This window comes from Corvus hawaiiensis, chromosome 5 (assembly GCF_020740725.1).
Source record: "Corvus hawaiiensis isolate bCorHaw1 chromosome 5, bCorHaw1.pri.cur, whole genome shotgun sequence".
In the NCBI taxonomy this organism is placed as follows: Eukaryota; Metazoa; Chordata; class Aves; order Passeriformes; family Corvidae; genus Corvus; species Corvus hawaiiensis.
The window spans coordinates 26,555,424-26,575,533 of record NC_063217.1 but is presented as its reverse complement, the minus strand read 5'-3'; the positions used below and the strand labels follow the sequence as shown (position 1 = coordinate 26,575,533).

Genomic DNA, 20,110 nt, shown 5'->3' with positions numbered 1-20,110 from the left:
TTTGTGTGATTCAGATGTATTTTCTCTTGTATGAAATACTTGTCTTGTATGGACACAGCTCAAATTATATGATGGGGATGGGAGAAGAGTGGAGATCCTTTGGCAGCCCTTGGTGAACAGACATCTAGAGCAGTTAATCTGGCTGATGGCCAGCTCTATTCCCCAAACTCCTGACTTACAGAACAAAGATTGGGCCTGATAAATTGTTCTGATGGGCTGCATACAATCTTGAGGCTATAGGTACGATACTTCTTTTTTTAGTGTGTGTGCCATTTTTTTGTTGTTGTTCTTAATCCCTGAAGTTGATTAATGATGAGATGTCAGCAGATAAACTCTTGTCTAAGGTCTAGATTTGAAGTGAAACAAAAAATTTTAGCATCTGGATGAAAACTTCTGTTTGAATATATAGACTATTCTGTAATAGAGAGGTACAAAAAATGTACCAGGCCTAGAGTAGTACCACTTGGTTACTTTGCTCCATCTTTGGAGTAGTAGAATAATAGCTTCCTTTGTCCTGACAAATAGTGAAGTGGAGTTAAACCCTGCTCCCTCATATGTGAAAGGAAGTATCTGATGAGCAGCTCAGTCTTGATGGCAGTACTTGGGCCACAGCTCTGGTTACTAGACTCCTTATGTGGATGCATAGCCCATCTCCTTTGTATGACTTAAACAGTCCTGCAGTTAGAACACCATTTCAGTTTTTAAATGTAATGACCATTTTTTTCTGCTTCACTACTTCTCCACTGCCTAGGGTGTTACGGTTTGGGTTTTTTTAGGGCACTGGCATTTAAAACTCAGATCCTAATGAAGGACGTCAGGATCAAGAAATGCATAGAGTTCATCTAAATATAAGGACAGGACCATACAAATGGAGGCTGCTGTGCCATGTGAATAATTTCTTTGACATGTAAAGAGTTTTCTGCTGCTCTAATTTCATTAGTCAACATTTTTGTTGTTAATGATTTACAGTCAAGATATGCTAGCATCAGGTTTAAGTAGGATGAGAGTGGATGCAGGTCATAAACAACTGGCATATTTTGTACTAAATGCTATTTGAAAGGTAGAACAGATTGATCGCCTGGGAGAAGGCTGCACTGACATAGTGGGAAATTTGAATGTTTGGATACCTGAAGATACAATAGATCCAAACCAGTTCATAAGATATTTTGTTAGCTATGATGCTCAGGTTAAATGTTTTGTGGGGCTTTTTTAGCTTCCTTGATTTTATTTGCCTTTTTGTTGTTTTGTTGCTTTATATTTTGGGGTTTTTAAAGGTTTTTTGTGTTTTTTTGGTTTTTTTTTTTGTTTGGGGCCTTTTTGTTGTTTGTTTTGGTTGTGGGGTTTTATTTTTGGGGTTATCTAGTGTGTTTTTTGGGGTTTTTGTGGGTTTTTTTGCTTGTTTTTGGTTGGTTGGTTTATTTTGGTTCTTTTTTTTTTAGTTTTATTTTTTACTTGGTTACTAGACTTAGACAGTCCTACTGATCAACTGGCACTATTCCTAATGTATAAAGTGAAATATGTGCTCAAACAATATGATTTGGGCATAAATGTGAGGCATAAAGATTAAATTTTTTAAAAAAATATTTCACATAATATGTCTTTTTCAATAGCACAAATTAAAATGCTATATTAAAAAATTTTGTCTCTCTTCAACAACCTAATGTTACTCTACCTTTAACATGGTTGGTCGTGGAATGAATTTAAACTGTAAGTAGAAACATTTCTCTACTGCAAAGTGAGCAAAGTAATTAATGGAAGTAGGCAATGTAGTATGGGATTTGTGCCTAGATTCTGACCCAACTTAACTGTGATGTAAACTCCAGTGAATTCCAGAATTCAGTTATAATGAAGGTAAAAAAATGGCAGGGTGTTTGATCAAATCGCTGTTGCAATTTAAAGGTGTGCAATGAGTTATTTTCTTATTGTAGTGGAAATGTTTTTTGTGGGTTTTTGGGGGGGTTGGGTTTGTTGTGTTTTTTTTTTTTTCCAATATGCAAAAAAAGAAGGAGGAGTTTAGTTGCAACACCTGGCTGATAAAAAATCCTTCTGGCGTGCTATCTCCTCCAAGCCTTACTAGGAAATGTTATAATTGATCATTCTTCAATTTTCTGTAAGTATTAGAATGAACTGTCACAAAGTAGGCAGGGAAATATGAAGGATATACTTGGCTGTTACTCATTTGATGCTAAAATGCCTGACAGTGTTTACTGTAAGTAGTGGAACACTTTATTTAAATAGTATTAGGATAAGACATCTCTTTTGGGAACGAAAGCATAATGCTGTTATTTTAAAAAATACGACATCCCATTGTTTTTAATTCCAAAAATATATGTGAATGCCTTTCTCTGTCATTGTGATGATCTACTAGAAAAAAAAAGACTACTATGCTCCAAAAAAACCATGTTCCTTATGTTTTTTTTCATTAGCATATACAATGCATGTTTCTGTTTAATAATAAAAAGTTATTTTCATGCCAATACCAGTTGCAGGCATTCATATAGGTCTTATATTGATATAATGGCAGTTTCCTCCCTTTTTTTGATCTTTTTTTTGTAGAGGGAAATGTTACGTAGTCAAAAAATATGTGGTAGTATTTCAGAAACACTGAGTCAGGGCAATTCTTTATGGTGACAAGGGTAAAATTCTGAGATTGTTCAGTATCAACCCTTACACTGCAAATTGTTGGGGAGTTTATAGTTTTCCCTGCGATGCTTAGTATTAAGTGGTATCTTTGAACACAAGACTCTTCATATTTTCTGCTTAAACCTTTTCATGTGTTTATATTTAAATTTTAGTTTTGTTTCCCAAAGTTTTCAATACTGGTGCATCCAATGACACCAAATTGCATTTGGGGTTCACAGCTGTGTGTGAGATTTCTGGCTGGCTTCACTTTTATACAGGGAAAATTGGAATCAGAAGAAATAAGCTTTAAGCGGCTTGGGAAGATCTACAGGGCAATGAGTGTTCCAGGCATTTTCAGCAAACTACTAAAGCAAATTTAACTACAGCTTTAAGGTCAATGAAAATTGAAAGATCCAGAAAATAGCAAAGGTCTTTGGTTCCTAATCAGCCATTCTTCTTCCTTTCAGAGATGTTACACAAATAACCACCACAGTTCATTAGGACATGATTTAGGCTAATAGATTTATTCCCCACCACAGTTATGTTTTCAGTTCTTTTATTTTTGTCGTAATATATTTATATAGCTTAAAGAATTTTAATATATAAAGCTTTAAGAATTGTGCACACCAGTGCTTAAGAACCATATACATGCATACTTGCATTTAATACATATACATACATATATATGTTTGCATGTGTAAGGCTTTTAGGCAGCATACAGATGGATGTGTTTATTTGGCATAAATTTGGCATCCATTTATTAAAAAAAGTTTCTTGTAATTTGTTTCTTTAATAACCTCAAATTTACTTTTCATCTACTTAGTGCACTTTTAGGCACGTCTAGTGGTAGAACATAGAATGGAGTGCTCTTCTTACCTCTTTTCCCCTCCCATTACATGATTCAGATTGCAAAATGAGCAGAGTGGATAGTGGACTGGCTCTTAAAACTTATCTCCCCTTTGTTTTTCCTTTCCAAATAATTTGCACTGCTCTCTGCACTGCTAGAGCTATGACATAGAATTCATTGTGTTTTGTGGCAGGTGGAGCTTTTACTTGGTCATATTCCAGGGCTCTGTAAGGCAACCCAAAATCTCTAGTATTATTGCAGTAAAATTCTGATTGACTGGCTCTACAACACAGTAGTAAACTGGGGTAGATTTCTCCTCCAAGTTTTGCTTTTGCTCGCAGCAGGTCAATATGGTGACTCAGTGGGATCTGGGACAAGCAGCATTATTTACACTGATGACAACATGCTGCTTTCCCTGATAAATGTCAAATAGTGTGGATTTGGCAGGTTATATACAATGTCCTCCCAGAAGAACAGACTGTTTTCTTAGGAAGGATTAGTAAGGATAAAAACCACTATGGTAGATTTTAATAGGAAAATATTACTAAATTATCATACAAACAATTTCGTTGTTGCAGCTAAACAGTAAGTAATGTCAGACTTTTGGTTGCTTTAAGCCTTCCAATTTTTCATGAATTTTTGTTTGGATTAATTGAGTTCTCCCAGTTTGGGAAGCCCATGCTGTCATATAACACATTACTGACTCTCCTAAGTATTAATTTACCGGTGTCTCATGGAAGTTTTAGTAGTGCTGTCATGAAAGACTCTAATTGTATTCTTGGAAAATTAACAGAAAAGCATAAAGATGTTTATTGACTGTTCACTTTTAATTTCATTCTACTAACACCTCATTGTTACATGCCTGATTATTTTAATAAACAATTAAAATTCTTTGCCGTTTTAAAACTGCTTTGACTGTGTTGCCCTTTTCAGGAAATCTTTTCTTTTTTTCTTTTTTTTTTTTTTTGACTGGTTGGTTTTGTGTTCGGGTTTTATTTTTTTAAGTATGCAAAATGGTGATTAGACACCTGAAGGGCTTAATTACTAAATTTCCCTGGGTGGGCATGTGCATTACTGACTTGCTGCTTCTTAAGTGTTTGCCATGCATCTTAGGTGTATACCTACCCTGTTTCGATTCAGTGGCCAGCATGCCTATAAGATACAGCCTCCCACAAATCCCACATGGGAATCTGAGCAGACTTGAGTCCTGCCTTTTCAATATTGGAGGATTAGATTAGTAGCCAGACTGCTAGGTAGTCCTTGGCATGTTAAGTTCCCATTGAAGCTGCTCTTGTTATGTTAAATAATTTATATGGGGCCAGGGAGAAGGAGAGGAATTGATTATGGAGCCAGCTTGACTGTGCATGCACTGTGATGGGAGGGCAAGATTGAAGTGTGGAGAATGCAACATGTATAACAAGGAAGGATGACCACTTGTCCTAGAATATCCAGTGGCCTGGTGGGGAAATGCTTGAGATGTGAAAAGCCTGTGTTGATATCCCTGTGAAAGTCAGGGCAGATTTGAGACGTGGTCTATTACCAAACCCATGTACCCATCCTGGTTGCTGGGTTACAGTAGAGGACAACAGAGTCTTTTTGTGAGTGTCTTTTTGCAGTGTGACTTAGCTGTCTCACCTCAGGAAGGAGCTCAGAGCTGGAAGCGCTGGATGCAGTTGGGTGGCTCCTTCTGCAAAGGCATGAAATCTAGGCTGTGATCCTACCCGGGGCATTTCTCTCCAGCTTTGACAGCTGCTTGCTAGATGTCAGTGTGTTAGCTCTCTCTCCCACTAGCACTGGTACCAGATGGTGGTGTTGTGACTTGTAAATTCTGTTGTGCATTTATCCCTGGGAAAGAGAAGCTACTGCTTTAAATATTGTACTACCTCAGTCCCAGAGAGAGGTACCATTTTAGTGATATCCTGTGGCAAAGATCTGTTGTGAACTAGAAAATGTATTGATCTGCAGCAGTGAACTCTCCACTTGAGTAAACAAACAGTGCAGAAGCAGCCCTGGGATCTTGCACAGTGACGCTGTGAAGCTCTGTCATAGGGTGAGGCTGATGCAGGTCTTCAGAAGTGTCTGTATATCCAACCCCACAACTGCTGAGCTGTTTTCCAAAGAGTGCTGAGGCAGATTAGAAGAATACATCTGAATTGTATTGCCAATATATGGTTCTAGTTTTAATGTGTGCCTGTTTTTCAGGAGTTGATGATGGCTGTGCTTCCTAGTGATCAGAGGGCCTAAGAAGGGGATTTTCCATGCGGAGTACTACTGATACTCTGTTAGCTCAGGCAGTAAGAGCTGCTTATTTTAGTTTCACATCTCAAAAGGATGTGTCCATCAAAAAAACTATGAAGAAATTTAAAATTGCAGAGACTGATTTAAAGCTGCTCTGTAGAGCACTAACAGGCTATAGGAAGATGCTCTTGAGTTGCGTGAAACAGCTGACTGTACAGTGCTGTACCAACACAAGAATTTCTCACAGCTTGCAGTGTTCTCACTGCTTTTGTTTTTAAATACAGTCCTAAGGATTAAGTTCCCTGAGTCCCTGCTAATCACTTTTACCATTGCTGCATTCTTCCCAGGACTTGGCTTGTGACTTTTAAATTATGTTCTTGTTTGTTTTACAGATTCTAGGTTGGCCTTATCATAGGAAATATGTGGCGTGGTTGTTACCAGCTCTCTTTGTTCTATAACAAGATGACTAAGTTTGTCAGTTCAGTACTGTATATTGCTGTGCTGATGATCCCCTTCCCTTGAACCTCAGCTCAGCTGCTGCACGCTACTTCAGTTCATGCTAAATTTGCAATCTTGACTTCATTGAAGTGCAAAATTGCCTTGCTTGTCAAAAACTGGTAATACATACAAAACAATCCAGTACTTTATTTTTTTTGGCTCAAGTTGAGGCTTACATAGACTTAGAAATAGTTTCAGAATTTCCACATTATGTGAGCAGCTGTTTATGGTGTACAAACCATGTTAAATATTGAAGAGTGTCGATCGACTCATATTTGTGCATCATTTTAGTACTGTAGTAAACAGCAGTATCCATCAAAGTTGAGCTTAAATAGAAAAGCAAATGATGTATGAGTTGATTTTTGGCAATAGATTTATTGTAGGGTTTTTTTTGTTTGTTCTATACATTCTGTCATAGGAGCTGACCATCAGACTTACTCCACAAATCTGCCACAGTAATTAACAATAAATTGTATAGATTTATCCTGACCTATGCTAACAGCATCTTTCATTGTCTTATTCATGGTTAATTGCATGTGAATCCACTGGTCAAGGGAAGGATACAGCATTAATTACCACATTTTACTCACACTTTTAAGGAGGCTGGTTTAGATGTCCTGTCTTCATTCCAAGTGAAATGGACTTTCTGTTCTAGTACTAGCAAAAGGGCATCTTGCATCAGGACATTATATATAGGAAGAATTTGTACTCAATGGTTCTTTCCCTAATTTAGTTCTTTTAAAGATAAAACCCATGAGAAATAGCAGTGATACTTAAAATTAAAGCAAAATCTCTATGCCTTTTAAAGTAGTAAATACTTCAAAAGCTTTTGGCATAGTGCATGCTATGTGACAAAATTTGTCTGCCTGAACCTGAACCTATCCTACAGCCTCCTTCCTCCTCAGTGAAGTATGCTTATGCATAGGATGGGAGTTTTCTAAACCTCTTTCACTGAGAACATTTTTGGTTTTCTTTTCTTTTTTTAGTTGTATTTACTAATGAATTATTCATTTCACTGGAAAGGAGGAATGATTGTCATAGTTTTATTTACTAATGAATTATTCATTTGGCTAGAAAGGAGGAGTGATTATCAATCTCTCCTGAAAAAGACTGTATTCCACGTTTTCCCATATGTGGTCAATTCCTTGGCTTTACTATACTCACCTATCTACCTCTGGCATGATCAAAGTTTTGGTGATAAATATTTCAACTCCCATCGAGGCTGGAATTTAGTTTTCACTGTTGCCAATCTTGGCTGTTAAAAATAAAATAGGCATTAGAGTACCCCAGCCAACCACAGAGCTTTAGCCAATGAAGGTGTCTTACAATTAGGACAATATATATATTCTTAGATTATTATCAGAGCCCTTGAGAACTTTGTTTCTGCATGGACAGGAATCGTGTGTTCAAATCACTCAAAATTTTGAAACTCATCCATAGTGTTTCTGCCAGTAAAGGTTCAGAGCCTGAATTCTCCTGACAGGACAATAGCAAGAAGGTTTCCTCTTGAAGGAGGATATATCAGAGCAAAGTACTTACAACTTTGGTTTGGTGGTGGTTATGATAAGAGTTTCTGGTTTGTGTGGAATTGGTTGGACCAACTGGTTGGACCTGTCAGATGGATAGGCTATTTCAAAGGAAGGGTGAGGCATCATTTACGTAAGCAGAATTTGGTTTTTTTGTAGAAAGGCAGTCTTTATCAGACCTGTTAAGCCTGGCTCTGCATCGTGTAATAGACTGGATGTTATGGTATTTTCCAGGCTCCCATTTTGCATTCCTGAGCTACACAATTTTAATGTCTCCCAAAATTCTTACTGAAATGTCTCCAGAAAATCAGAATCTTTCTCAGTCTAGAGTGAGAATGTAAAAAATGTGCACTCGGCATTTCCTGTGGAGCCCCGTCTGGACTAGCACGGCAGTCCTGTTGGCTCAGGACAATTGAGTGGTTTCCTGACTTGCCCTCATAAAAGAATCATTACTTGGATAATCCCTGCCTTTCTTGGCTTGCATTTTCATTTGTCTTTTGTTTGATTTTCATGTTATATTTCTTGTTTTTGTGCGTGTGATGGGTTGACCCTGGCTGAACACCAGTGCCCACCAAAGTTGCTTTATTGCTCCTCTCCTAAACTGCACAGGGTAGAGAAAATAAAATGTTCACGGGTCAAGATAAGGACAGGGAGAGATCACTTGCCAATTACCATCATGGGCAAAACAGACTCAACTTGGGGAAAATTAGTTTAATTTATTACTAGTCAAAGCAGAGTAGGGTAATGAGAAAATAAAACTAAATCTTAAAACATCTTCCCTGCAGCCTTCTTCCTGTGCTTAATTTTACTCCTGAATTAATATCTTCTGCCCTACAGTGGTTCAGGGGGATGGGAAATGGTAGTTACAGTCAGTTCATTACAAGTCACCTCTGCCACTCTTTCTTCCTCAGGGAGAAGAGTCTTCACACTCGTGCTCCAGTGTGAGGTCCCTCCTGGGGGAGACAGTCCTCCTTGAACTTTTCCAGTGTGAGTCCTTCCCAGGCTCTGCAGTTCTTCATGAGCTGCTGCAGTGTGGGTCCCTTCCATGGAGTGCGGTCCTGCAAAAACAGGCTGCTCCACACTCCAGCATGGAGGACCTCCATGGGCTGCAGGTTTATGTTTGTCAGACACTGGGGAAGTTTCTGGCAGCTTCTCGCAGAAGCCACCCCTGTGGCCCCTCTGCCATGCAAACCTTGCCATGCAAACCTAATCAGTGCTTCCAAATTAAAAGGCAGTAGGTTTGTGTTTCTTGCTGTTGTTTTAAAAAAGGTTAAGTGAAATAATTTTGGGAGGTAGCAAGTGCTTTGCATACGTTTATACTTTTGTTTGTCAGATTATCATTGTTGTATTATCCTTTTACTAGGGGTATATACCATAGCTGAAATGTCTGTGAAATGCTTTCTTAATACAAACTGAATGTTGTATTGTACTGTGTTTTACAACAGAATTTGGTTCATTAAGGCTCGCCACAGAATCAGACTTGTTCGATATTTTTATTAGTGAGCTTGGCACTAATCTTCAGATGATGTAGAGTCGTGAGATAGCTTCTGTACAGAGGAGAAATAGACTAATGTAGAAAGAAGTGAGTTATCTTTGTTACTTTGAACAGAGAAATATGTCAGGGCCCTACGTATACAACCAGTAATAAGAATTTTTGCTAGAAACTTTTCAACTGGACAGCTCAACAAGGAGGGATACCTGAGTGCTTCGAATGAGGAGAATGAGCTATTGTCATGATATTACTTTGAGTAAAGCAAGTGCAAAGAAAGGATAAACGGGGGGTCATGATGGTCAGTGTTCTGGTGAGGCCACCCTGGCAAGGAGTGTGCATTGTGCTCGGCTTTGATGGGGTGTGGACCTGGTGCTCCATGGAGCATGCTTGTTTCAGTACATTTCAAGAACAAGGTTCAACTCAAGAACACAAATCCAAACTATTACAATGACATTGTGCAAGAACAACTGATTTTCTGTGATACTTCGTCTGTGGAGCTTGTTAGAAGTGCCACTTCTGATTTCTATGCTCTGAGTGACTGGAAGGTGGTTCCCAGAGAATTAAAAAAAATGTGCCCATATTTTTGGTGCTTGTTATGCTGTGTTATTTTGTGATCTTACAATGTTATCTGTTTGAGCTTTATGTGTACATTTATGTGTATGTTATGAGAAAACTGGATTTCTCTCTAAACTTGAAGTTTCTGAAGTGTTGGAAGTTTTCTGTGTCAGTAACAAAAAAGCGAATGCCCAGTAGGCTTTTACACAGGTACACATTTTGACTATTTGAAAAAGTATAGATAATTTTATTCCAGGTTAGAGACTGTAATGGAAAATAAGTAGTAAATCCAATAGCAACAGGTCTGGTTGGGTCATTTAGATGACAGTTGAAGTGGGAGAAGATAAGGTATTGTGCAAATATATTGATGGAAACAAGTTCCTACAAAAGAAATGGAGATGACTGGAATGTGAGGAGCCTGACTGTTACCTGTCTCTCTTTTACCTGTGTCTGTAGTGGATGGTGCACAAAAGGGAAGTATACTGAGATGGTTGCTGAAAACGTGACAGTACAAGTGAGCAAGAACATAGAATGGTGTCTCTGTAAATTAATTGCACTTAATTTATTGTTTTGCTCTTTGGACCATTCTTTATGGTTGCACATGGAGTGACTGAAGATGTGGTAATTCTATTCTCCAGCAGCAGCACTTCTAAGCCACTTGTCTAATGTAGGCAGAGAACAGGAAGGAAGTGAGACATGTCTTAATTCCAGTGCAGATCTACTTTGCACCCCCTGTCCCAGCCTGTGGATTTTTGCTCCCCAGGCACTGCTTGAGAGCTTTGCAGTGGGTGACTCATACTTGAGCAAAGCCAGGTTGTCCAAGGATCCACATGAAGAAGATAAAACTCACCTCCTCTCATTGACTAGTGCCAGCTTCTTGAGAGCACAGAGCTGTTGTTTTGGGCAGTGAACATTAATGACTTCCATCTGCTTAGCTTTGCAAGCCTTCAAGTGACATGCAGCACTCCATCAGATATTACCAAGTCTCTAGTAAGTGCACCTCTGTCCTGATTGTACATTATCACTTCAATTTCGCAGTCTTGAAAACAGCTTTACTCTTCCTGGGTCATTGACAACCCTAGTATGAAAGTATCCTAACTGCACACCCGTGTGTACTTCTGCACTTCCCAAAAAATGACTCGGGCTTCTCTATCAAACAGTAAAATTAGTGGTTTTTTCAGGAATATCCAGTCTCTTCTGGTGTTTCTTTCAGTCCTCTCCTTCTTTGGATTGCAGATGCAGAAGAGTAAATAACGGGGATTGACATGCTTCTATGCAGGAAGGAAAGCTGAAATTTAAGAGGGATTCTTTGGTATATCAACTGTGAGCTGGAAAATACATCAGCCATGAACAGGCATAAAGCTGTGACAGTTTCAGATAAATTCAGGCCAAGAGTATTGCCAGTGACAGATTTGTACTGCAATTAACAGGATTAGGGACCAGCATTCTGGCCATGATGGGAATACTATCAAGTGATTTGGTTTTTTTTTTAATTATTTTTTTAGATTTCTTTTCAGCTTCAATTTCTCTGTTTTCTTGAGCAGAACAGTGAAGCACAACTGATGTAGTAGACAGACACAGTGTCACTCTTGTCACTACTCAAGGTGCTACTAGTACTTGAATAACACTTAACCTGCTCTCTGTTACTGCTCTGTCACTTGGCTGGAGAGAACCGCTGTTGGACGAAGGAGAGAAGACATCGCTGCCTGCTTTCTCTCCCTTTGATTTGTGCTGTGAGCTTTGGCAGGGTTCTCTGGAAAGGCTGGAGGGAAGGGGAGCCAAAGGCACAGTTGGTATGGTACAGGGCAATGCTTGGGAATGGTATCATCAGAGGGGCATAAAACATAGGATTTTTAATATATAACAAGTGGTTGTTTGGGCCTGTCTGTATTTAGACCTGTGTACCCTATCTGTCCTCAAGTCTTTGTCTTCTGGAAAGCAGTTAGTTTCTTAATTAAAAAATATTCACATATTATATCTAAAGTATTATATGTTTTACATCATGTTTAGGTGCAGGACTGAAGGTCAGAATTCCTTAGGTACTTTTCCAGAAGGAAGTTCAGGAGATGTTAGTCTTCCTCTTAAGTGCAGAGGAGAAAGGCAGAGGCCGAGTCACACTCCCAAAAGTCAGTAGAATATTAAACTCTGATGTATTTCCTATTCCTGTCCTTCCTTATCTGTATTTCAGTTTCTCATGCAGCCTAATAAGTACTATTTGGTTGAAGAATATCTTTCAGAAAGACATCCAGACTTGCCTGAAGACACCAAGAGATGGAGAATTCACCACTCTCTTAATGAATGGAGAGGAGTAGTTGGTGAAAGACTAATTTATTCCCTGGTTCAATTGTGCCTGGGGAATTTATTGCCTATGGTTGATGTGAAAAAGCACTGGCTTTATTTCTGAAAGAGCAGCAATGGGGTAACTTGGTTTGGTAAATACTTGCATTTTAACAGCCTCTTCTGTAGAAGACTAGAGTTCCTAGTATATGGTAGTTATTTTTCTGGGGATATAAAGCATAAATAAACCTTCATGGCTGGTAAGTTGCATCTAGAATGTTTTTATATGATCAGAGAAATAGGTAGACATCAGAGAATCTTGTTTTGAGCTTGAGCCTGGAAAAAGCTGTCACTCTAACCTGAGAATCCTTAGCTTCATGGTATTCAGTTTGTATAGGTACTGCATCACATGGGGCGTGATGCATTTAGATGTCTTCACTCTGGTATTCCAGCCACAGGTAAAAGGAACTCATTTGTCACTTTATATGCTATTAAATCTATTTTCATGAGTTTTCGGTATCTTTGTGCTTCAGGATCAAGTTACTGGTTATATTTGTGAGTATTGCTCCGATAGTGCGTGATTATAGTTTCCACTGCTGTTTTCTGAGTGTTTATTTGAAGAATGACTAGCATTTTTTTTGTAACTTTGCAGAGTACAGATGCCAATTCAAATGTGAGGAAAAGAACGAATGCCACAGTACAGTCTGAAGCTGATGGTGGGAGCCGAATTGACACAAGGCACAGCTCTGTCCAGCCTCCCTCTGTAGCTCAGGGGTCTTCTGACATTGCACCCCACTCCCTTTCTGCATCAAGTCCCAACCCTTTCACACGAATCAATGCATCGGAGACATTATCTTCTGCAAGAGCTACCCCTCCAGCTCCTCCTTCTACCCCCATTTTAACTGGATTTGTATCCCAGCATGCCACAGCTGGATCCCCTTCCATTCAGCACTTGCTTGGATCTAGACTGGAGCAGATTCAGACCACCACACCTAACACTTTAGGAGCATCTGCAAAGCCATCTGCTGTCACACCACCTCCTCCCCCTGCCTCCCACTCTGGCACGAGTAAGATAGACAAATATGCACGCATTTTATTTCCTGTTACCTTCGGAGCATTTAACATGGTCTACTGGGTGGTGTATCTATCCAAGGACACCATGGAAAAATCAGAAAGTCTAATGTAGTTTTGCTGCTATGTAGTAGTTCCTAAATTATACTCACATTTGATGCAGAGTTTCTTCTTTTGAAACTATTTAAAAAGGTCAGTAATTCTTATTTATAAAAGCTGTGTGCTACTTTCCCATTCTAAAGGCTGGAGTTATTGGGGATAATTAGTTAACTCTTAGCAGAGTATTGGGTAACAGTAATGGGTCTTCCTCCATTCAGCCAGCAATGAACCAACACTCGCTTGAGACAAACTACTCTGGCTGCACAGAACTTGCTTTTGGGAGGAACATGCACCTGAAAAAAATCAGAGGTAGAGGTGCACAGCTGTGCAGTGGAACACATCTGACTGCTAGGAATATGCATGTTGGCTATTACAAATCCCTGAGGCACCCAGCACTGCTGTCTGGACACAGCACTGCATTCTCTGAGTGCGAGGTCTATGTCCTGAATATTTTGACAGTGCTTGCTGGGGAAGGACTTTCCCTGCTAGTTTAAAATTGGCAGAATGGGGGGAAGAAAATGAACAGTGGCAAAAGAAAAGAGAGTCCAGCCTGGGAGAGTGCAACTCCGGGAAAGTTATGCAAAGGAGTTGTAGAGCTCCGTATATTTTTACTAAGCATTATTTTGCATTGTAACATGGGAAATTCTCACACCAAACTAAGAATGAGTGAACCTTGTAAAATCTGAAATCTGATGTAATTCTCAAAATTGGATTTTCTTGTTTGGTAAGGTGATCTTAAATGGGCGATTCTTCTTTGACCTTGCTGACCAGCTTGAGTGGATTTACTCCTAAATTACATCAATTGTAGTAGATGAGGACCAGATCCACAATGTTCAACTTTTTATTTGAATTCTTTGCTTTTTCTTTGGATGCTTTGAGGTTTGGGTTTTGGTTTGTTTTTGGGTTGTTTCCCCCATACTTTTCAGTTACACTCCTGATTTCCTTTAAACACATATTCCATTGCCCCCACCCCATGCTCCTTACGTAATGTTTGTGTCAAGTTAAATTTTTAACGTAGTCTTGAAAGTGGCTTCAAAATTAAGCAAAAAAAGCCTCATTTCCTGTGCATGGATGAGTGTGGCTAGGGCACGTCACTGAGTGAATGAAAGACACCCTTTTTGAGAAGGATGGCTGATTCCCTAGGTGGATCCCAGGCTAAAAAACTTAATTTACAATCCATTTGTTTACTTTAAACTGTGGCATAGATAGGTGCTTTTCATACCAAATTGCAGTATGCAAGCAGGCAGCATTATTAAAGAATTGAATAGTTAAACCTGATAGAAATCCTAATCGTAAATGTTATTTTCACTAGAAAAGGTAGAAAACATATTGCCAATAAGTACAAGAAATGTTTGTACAGATCCGTCTGGCTCAGCAAATGGTTAGCGTTTCTGTGCAGGTGACAAGTGAAAATCAAAGGCCAGATTCTCAGCTATGATCTGGCTGTGCCTTTAAAGGGTCTGGACTAATCCTTAGCTTCAGTTGATTAGCTTCAGCAGATTGGTAGCCTGTTGTCAAAGTCTTATGCTGCGAGGCAGATCAGGTGAGTGTTGAGTGGTTCTGTGCCCAGATAATGATCAAGGGACTGGTGGAGACCACAAGCTGGTGGGGTAGTGGAGGGCATGTGTGAGACTGCCCTAGACTATGCTGGGACAAGAGTCAGGGTAAAAAGACCCCATAATGGTGAGACTACAACCGTGCCTCTGTCTCTCCAAGCCTTTTAGCCAGCTCATGGCTGAGAATCTGACCTTTAACTTACGGGACCTGGAAGATGGCAAGAGATACTACAGCGTGTAGTATGGATCCCTTAGTGCTCTTGCATGTGTAATACTGGACTGTAGATGATAGAATGCAGTGGGAATGTCTTACCTAACCTTATTATAGTGTAGTGATATAAACAGTTGCCTTAGTCTTTCTTTTACTTAAGGGATGCTCTCAAAAGGCCAGGTATGGTTCTTTCCTTTTTCATCTTTTACATCTAGAAGATGCCTGAGATTCCAACACTCCTTAGAAAACCATTATGTGGCATATCACAGAACTGGAAGTGGAGCACCCATACAAGATGTCTTAACTGCAGTAGTTTGTATCTTTGGATGTACTGCTCGTTGCTGTAGCTGTTTCCTCTCTAATTAGGTCACATTGTTACAAGTTGTTAGAATAGAAGATAGTATGCAAGAGATTGATTATTTATTTGGTTAAGCCAGAAGTAACAAAGCTTAACCTCTGGGAATTACTGATTATGATTGCACAAATGATAAAATACTTCTAGCATGAAGAAAGGTGACCTTCTGTGTATAGAACCTAGTATTTGCACCAGAAGTTACTGAAATTACTCTTTGCTTTCCTCTGTGATGAAAACCAAGGATGTTTTCTCACAGGCAGAGCTTTAAACGATTCATTAGAAACAGCTGTCTGTTCCTTCCACCCATCCCTGTGTACTGATTTTATAATCAGCTTTTTCTAGTTCACTGTTCGGTGGTATCAACACTAGTTCAGGCAAAGACTGATCTAAATGTGCTGCTTGAATTCACTTGTACTTTCTGTTTCATTTTAAAGGCTTATAAGGAGGAAAAAGGCTTGCAAAAATTAATAGATTCCAAATATTTATTTCTATGCTTCCATTTTGGGAGAAATTTTTAGTGATACCTCAGAAAAAGTTACCTATTTTAAATCTGCCAGTGTATTTCTGAAGAACCTTCCAACACTTCCATGCCTACATTCAAAATGAGATACATTAAAAAAAAAATCATTATGAGTCTAGGATTAATTTATTGAACTGTACTACATTTTTATGTTGCAGCATATGAATAAATTGCCATAATTACCTTTCCAAAGTACATGTGGACAATGTAAATAGGAATTTATTGTTAACAGTTGTTCTTCATTATTTTTAATCTCCCTGAATGATCAGAAACAGTAAAACAATAAAAAGCCTGCAATATACTCAGTGACACCATAACTTGGAAGCACAAAAGGAGGAATATGCTAAATATAGTGGCCCAAATGTTCAAAACTGCTAACTAAAATCTTAAGGGAGATCATTGCAGGTGTCATTTCAATGACCAAATAGCTTATTAGAAATGAGCTTCAGTGAGATGAACTCTACAGGAGCTCTTCTTTTTAGTTTCTTATTCTTTTTTCCCCATTGGCTTTGTTGAACAATCTTTCTTTGACAGTATCATAGTGATTTAAAACTAACCAAACTCTTCAGATAAGTTCACATCTATCAACAGGAAAGGAAACTGGATATAATGACAAAAATCTTTACAAGGAAACAGAGATAGCTCTCCCCTGGTATTTCCTTGGAGACATTGTTACCAGTAGCAAAACTCCCAGATTGCAGTGATGCAGCCCTGACCACTAATGCAGTCATTTGAGAAAACAGTTAAAAACATGGTTCAGGAAGATTGCCTTCACAGGAGCTGAAGTGTGGTTTGTAGTCAATTGGGAGCCCACTATTAACAGGTTTCACTGCAATTGTGAAAATAAGGAAGCTGAGAAAGGTGGCAAACTTACTCAGCCCTTCACGGTGACGTGAGCTCTTAGAGCTCAACAGAAGTACTGGAATCTGTTTTTCCTCCTGTAAAATGGACTTGTCTCCATCAAATGGATGTTGGTAGTACATTTCTTCTCCCATGTGTCTATGAAGGGGAAAAAAGTAGACTTTTAAAGCTGTTTATTTATCCACTCTACATTACTCTTTGATCAGGCAGGTAAACTGAACAATAACTGAATGAAAGAGGTAAATAGTTCAATAAGGAATGTGATTAGAGCTCTTCTGTTAACAGGAGCTAAGAGTTATTGATTACAGGGTGTTCAAGTGGAGCCTTTGGCATCTCATCATCTTCGTCATTCAGAATGGACCTTACGAAAAAAATGGGGAAAGCAAGTAAGTGTATTTAATAGGATTTAACCAGTATTTCCACAAAAACCTGGATGAACTCAGCTTTTTGATATGCCCAGAATTCTGTGTTCTTCCACTGTATTGTGTACCTCCTGTATGTCATTTGGCCTCAGTGTACCTTAATGCTGTAGTACACTGTCTGTATGCCATGTGAGAATGTCAGGGTATGCAGTGTGTATTTATCCAATTTATCCAAAGCCTAACTTCCTATATTCCTTGTGCTATTAGAAGTGAAGGGAAGGCCAGAATGGAAGAAATGTCACACAGGCTTTGTTAGAGACACACACTGGCCATCTGGGACATTTTCCCATAGATACTACAGATTTCCTAGCAGGGTGTTTTTCAGTGTGCTATAGCACACTGTATGTCCAAATCCCAAAAGCTTCCAAGAGGTCTGTTTGGAAAGAAGAGTAGATCATGGACTTTGCACACTTTCCATAACTTTTGCTTGACTTAGAATATTAAGGAGGAAAGAAATTTTGGTGAGTTTTACCTTGTCTTCCAGAGACTTGCCAGTAGGGCTTGGCCTCACTAAAATAGAAAAGGTTTGTGTGGCTAGCACTGTTATGAAATGCAATACAGACAGCTGACAAAAATTCAGCCTTGGTTTTATTTAATTCTAGTACTGAATAACAGACTAGGAAAAAAAGCAGCTGTAGTGTTGAGAAGCCTAGGTTTAGTATAACATCTGCTGATGATCTCGATCAAGCCAAGGATGATCAAAGTTGTAGAACTCTTACAGAACTGCAGGGCTGTGCAGCAGTAAGTTTGCAGCAGGTCAGTGCTAAGTGGGCAGAATAGGAGATGCTTCCCTTCATACTCTGACAGGAGTAAAGCAATATTGCATAAGCAGTACAGCTCCTCCATTTATATTTGGTAGAACAAAACTGTATAAACAAAATTTCATATTCAGTGGAAATCTGAGGGGCAAATATCATTATGGAGGTCAGTATTAACCACCAGACAACAACCCGAAAAATCTCGGGAAAAAAATCCAGGAAAAAATTTAAATTAATTTAAATGACAGTAGCATCTTTTAAAATTATTTATTTATATATATTTTTTTTTGTATTTCTTTCTCTGTGGGCTTCCAAGGTAAGTTTACATTGTTGTAAGGACCTGTACTGGTATCCACTGACACCAATATGTGTTTTTCGTTTACTTCAGTGCACTTTAAATGGGAAGTTTACTGGAAGGAATAATGTGCCATTTTGAAAGAGTCTGATATGCGTTAATTTGTGCAATCTTCCTTTGTAGACCTCTCCTCAGAGTCAAGATGTAGCTATTTTGGAGAATGTGAGTGTGGTGAGAGTTTCAGCATGTTCTGAGTAAATCAGACTCTGAAAGTAAATTTTTGCCACATCCCAAGCAAGTGAGAGTAGTGCGAAGTACAGAGCACCCTGTAAAGATCTCTCTTTGCTAATGTTATGTTCTGTGTTAACTGGAGGGAATGAAAAATGCAATTATTGTAAAATTGATAGCATTTGCAAAACATACTTTGTTTTCACATGAGTTAGAAATGTGATAGTTACTTATTTCAGAATTGAACAGTACTGTCTTCTAGTCCATAACTTACTGCATCTAGATGTATCTTTTAGACTTTCTTATGCTTTTTGTATTATTCCACTGGAAAGGGTTTCAAAGAAAACCAGTTAATATCCATTGCAGTTGACTATATTTTTTGGTCATAATTCTGTTTTCATTTTCCTGTGCAAGAGGAATTGAGAGCATGATGGCTTCTTCAAAACAAAAATAACAGCAGCAAAAAAAAAGCCTTGGAGATTCCCTTTTTTAGAAAACCATCCAAACTCCCATCAATTTTTGAATGGTTTAAAAAAAAAATAGTGTAGTTTTAACATTTAAAAATACTAATGCTGTTGCAGCCTGGATACATATATACATTTATCTCTTGAAAAAATATCAGTTCCCTGAATTTTAAAGAGGAAAACTCAAGATGCACTTGCTAATAGTTCTGTATTGAAAGAGTACCCTTCTGGATGAAAACACCATGTAAGGTAGGTTTTTTTGTTTTTTATTTTTACTACTGTCTTCATATAACTATTTTCAAGAAAAAGATCTGGAGGAAAAGTATGGTATTACTGAATTAATCTTCAGCTAGGATGAAGATCTGGGTTATTTCCTGCTGGTCATCTTGCTGTTGTGTCAACATTTGCTTAGTGTTTTTGTGAGTGCTGTATCCAGGTTGCTGTTAACTGACATAGTAATCTTTGGATGATCTGATGACATAAAGAAACACTTAAGGAAGTCATTGTTTGTGAATATGTTTTCATCCTTGGAAAAAACTTAACTGGAATTTGGTAGAAGAAGCAGATGACATTATGAAGCACTCAGCTGTACTTCTGAGCTCAATGAATTGAAAAATTTAGTTGAGTACTGCTTTGTCTTGCATCATCATCTTGTGCTGATGGCTCATCTCCATGCTAAGTAAAACTGCTACAAGGACGGAGGACCCAGCAGTAAAGAGCGTGTACAAGTATTTCTTCAAAGTTATTTTGAAATATGAGATGGCTAACCTTATTACTGACAGTAATGTCACACTATGCTTTATATTTGCAAGCTTGAAAATCTCCTTTTCTGTTAGAATGGACCAGGTTGTCACTGAACTTTTCATAAATCATAAATAGGTGATTCTGTATGTGTATGTATTTAATTTTTTATTAATTTGTGGCAACATTCTCTTATCACCAGATGAGTGGTGGAGATTTGAGGTGTTTCAGATAACTAGAGTTCTTGAGCAATTACTTTTAAATATTTGTTTCATAGGTAATTGACTTTGCAAATCAATACCAGCAGTGCTTTCATGGTGAAAATTAACCCACTTGTGAGAAGTCCTGGCCGTGAGTACTCAACCCTTATTTGAAGGGCTGATGAAGCACATTGGGCAGGGCAGCACTCAGGGTATGTTTATTTTGAGAGGCTTCTGAATTAGAGCTGGCTTATATCCTGCCATCTTCTGAAGC

At 38.5% G+C, this 20,110-nt stretch overlaps 1 protein-coding gene across 1 annotated transcript in view; it reads left to right on the top strand.

Moving 5' to 3' along the window:
• GABRA4 (gamma-aminobutyric acid type A receptor subunit alpha4) overlaps positions 1-19,778 on the top strand; it is a 44,029-nt gene extending 24,251 nt beyond the window's left edge. Inside the window, exon 9 of the mRNA XM_048303374.1 lies at positions 12,708-19,778. Coding sequence (XP_048159331.1) covers positions 12,708-13,241 — 534 coding nt within the window. The 3' untranslated portion in view covers positions 13,242-19,778. The remainder of the gene's footprint in view (positions 1-12,707) is intronic.
• The last annotated feature ends 332 nt before the right edge of the window (positions 19,779-20,110 follow it).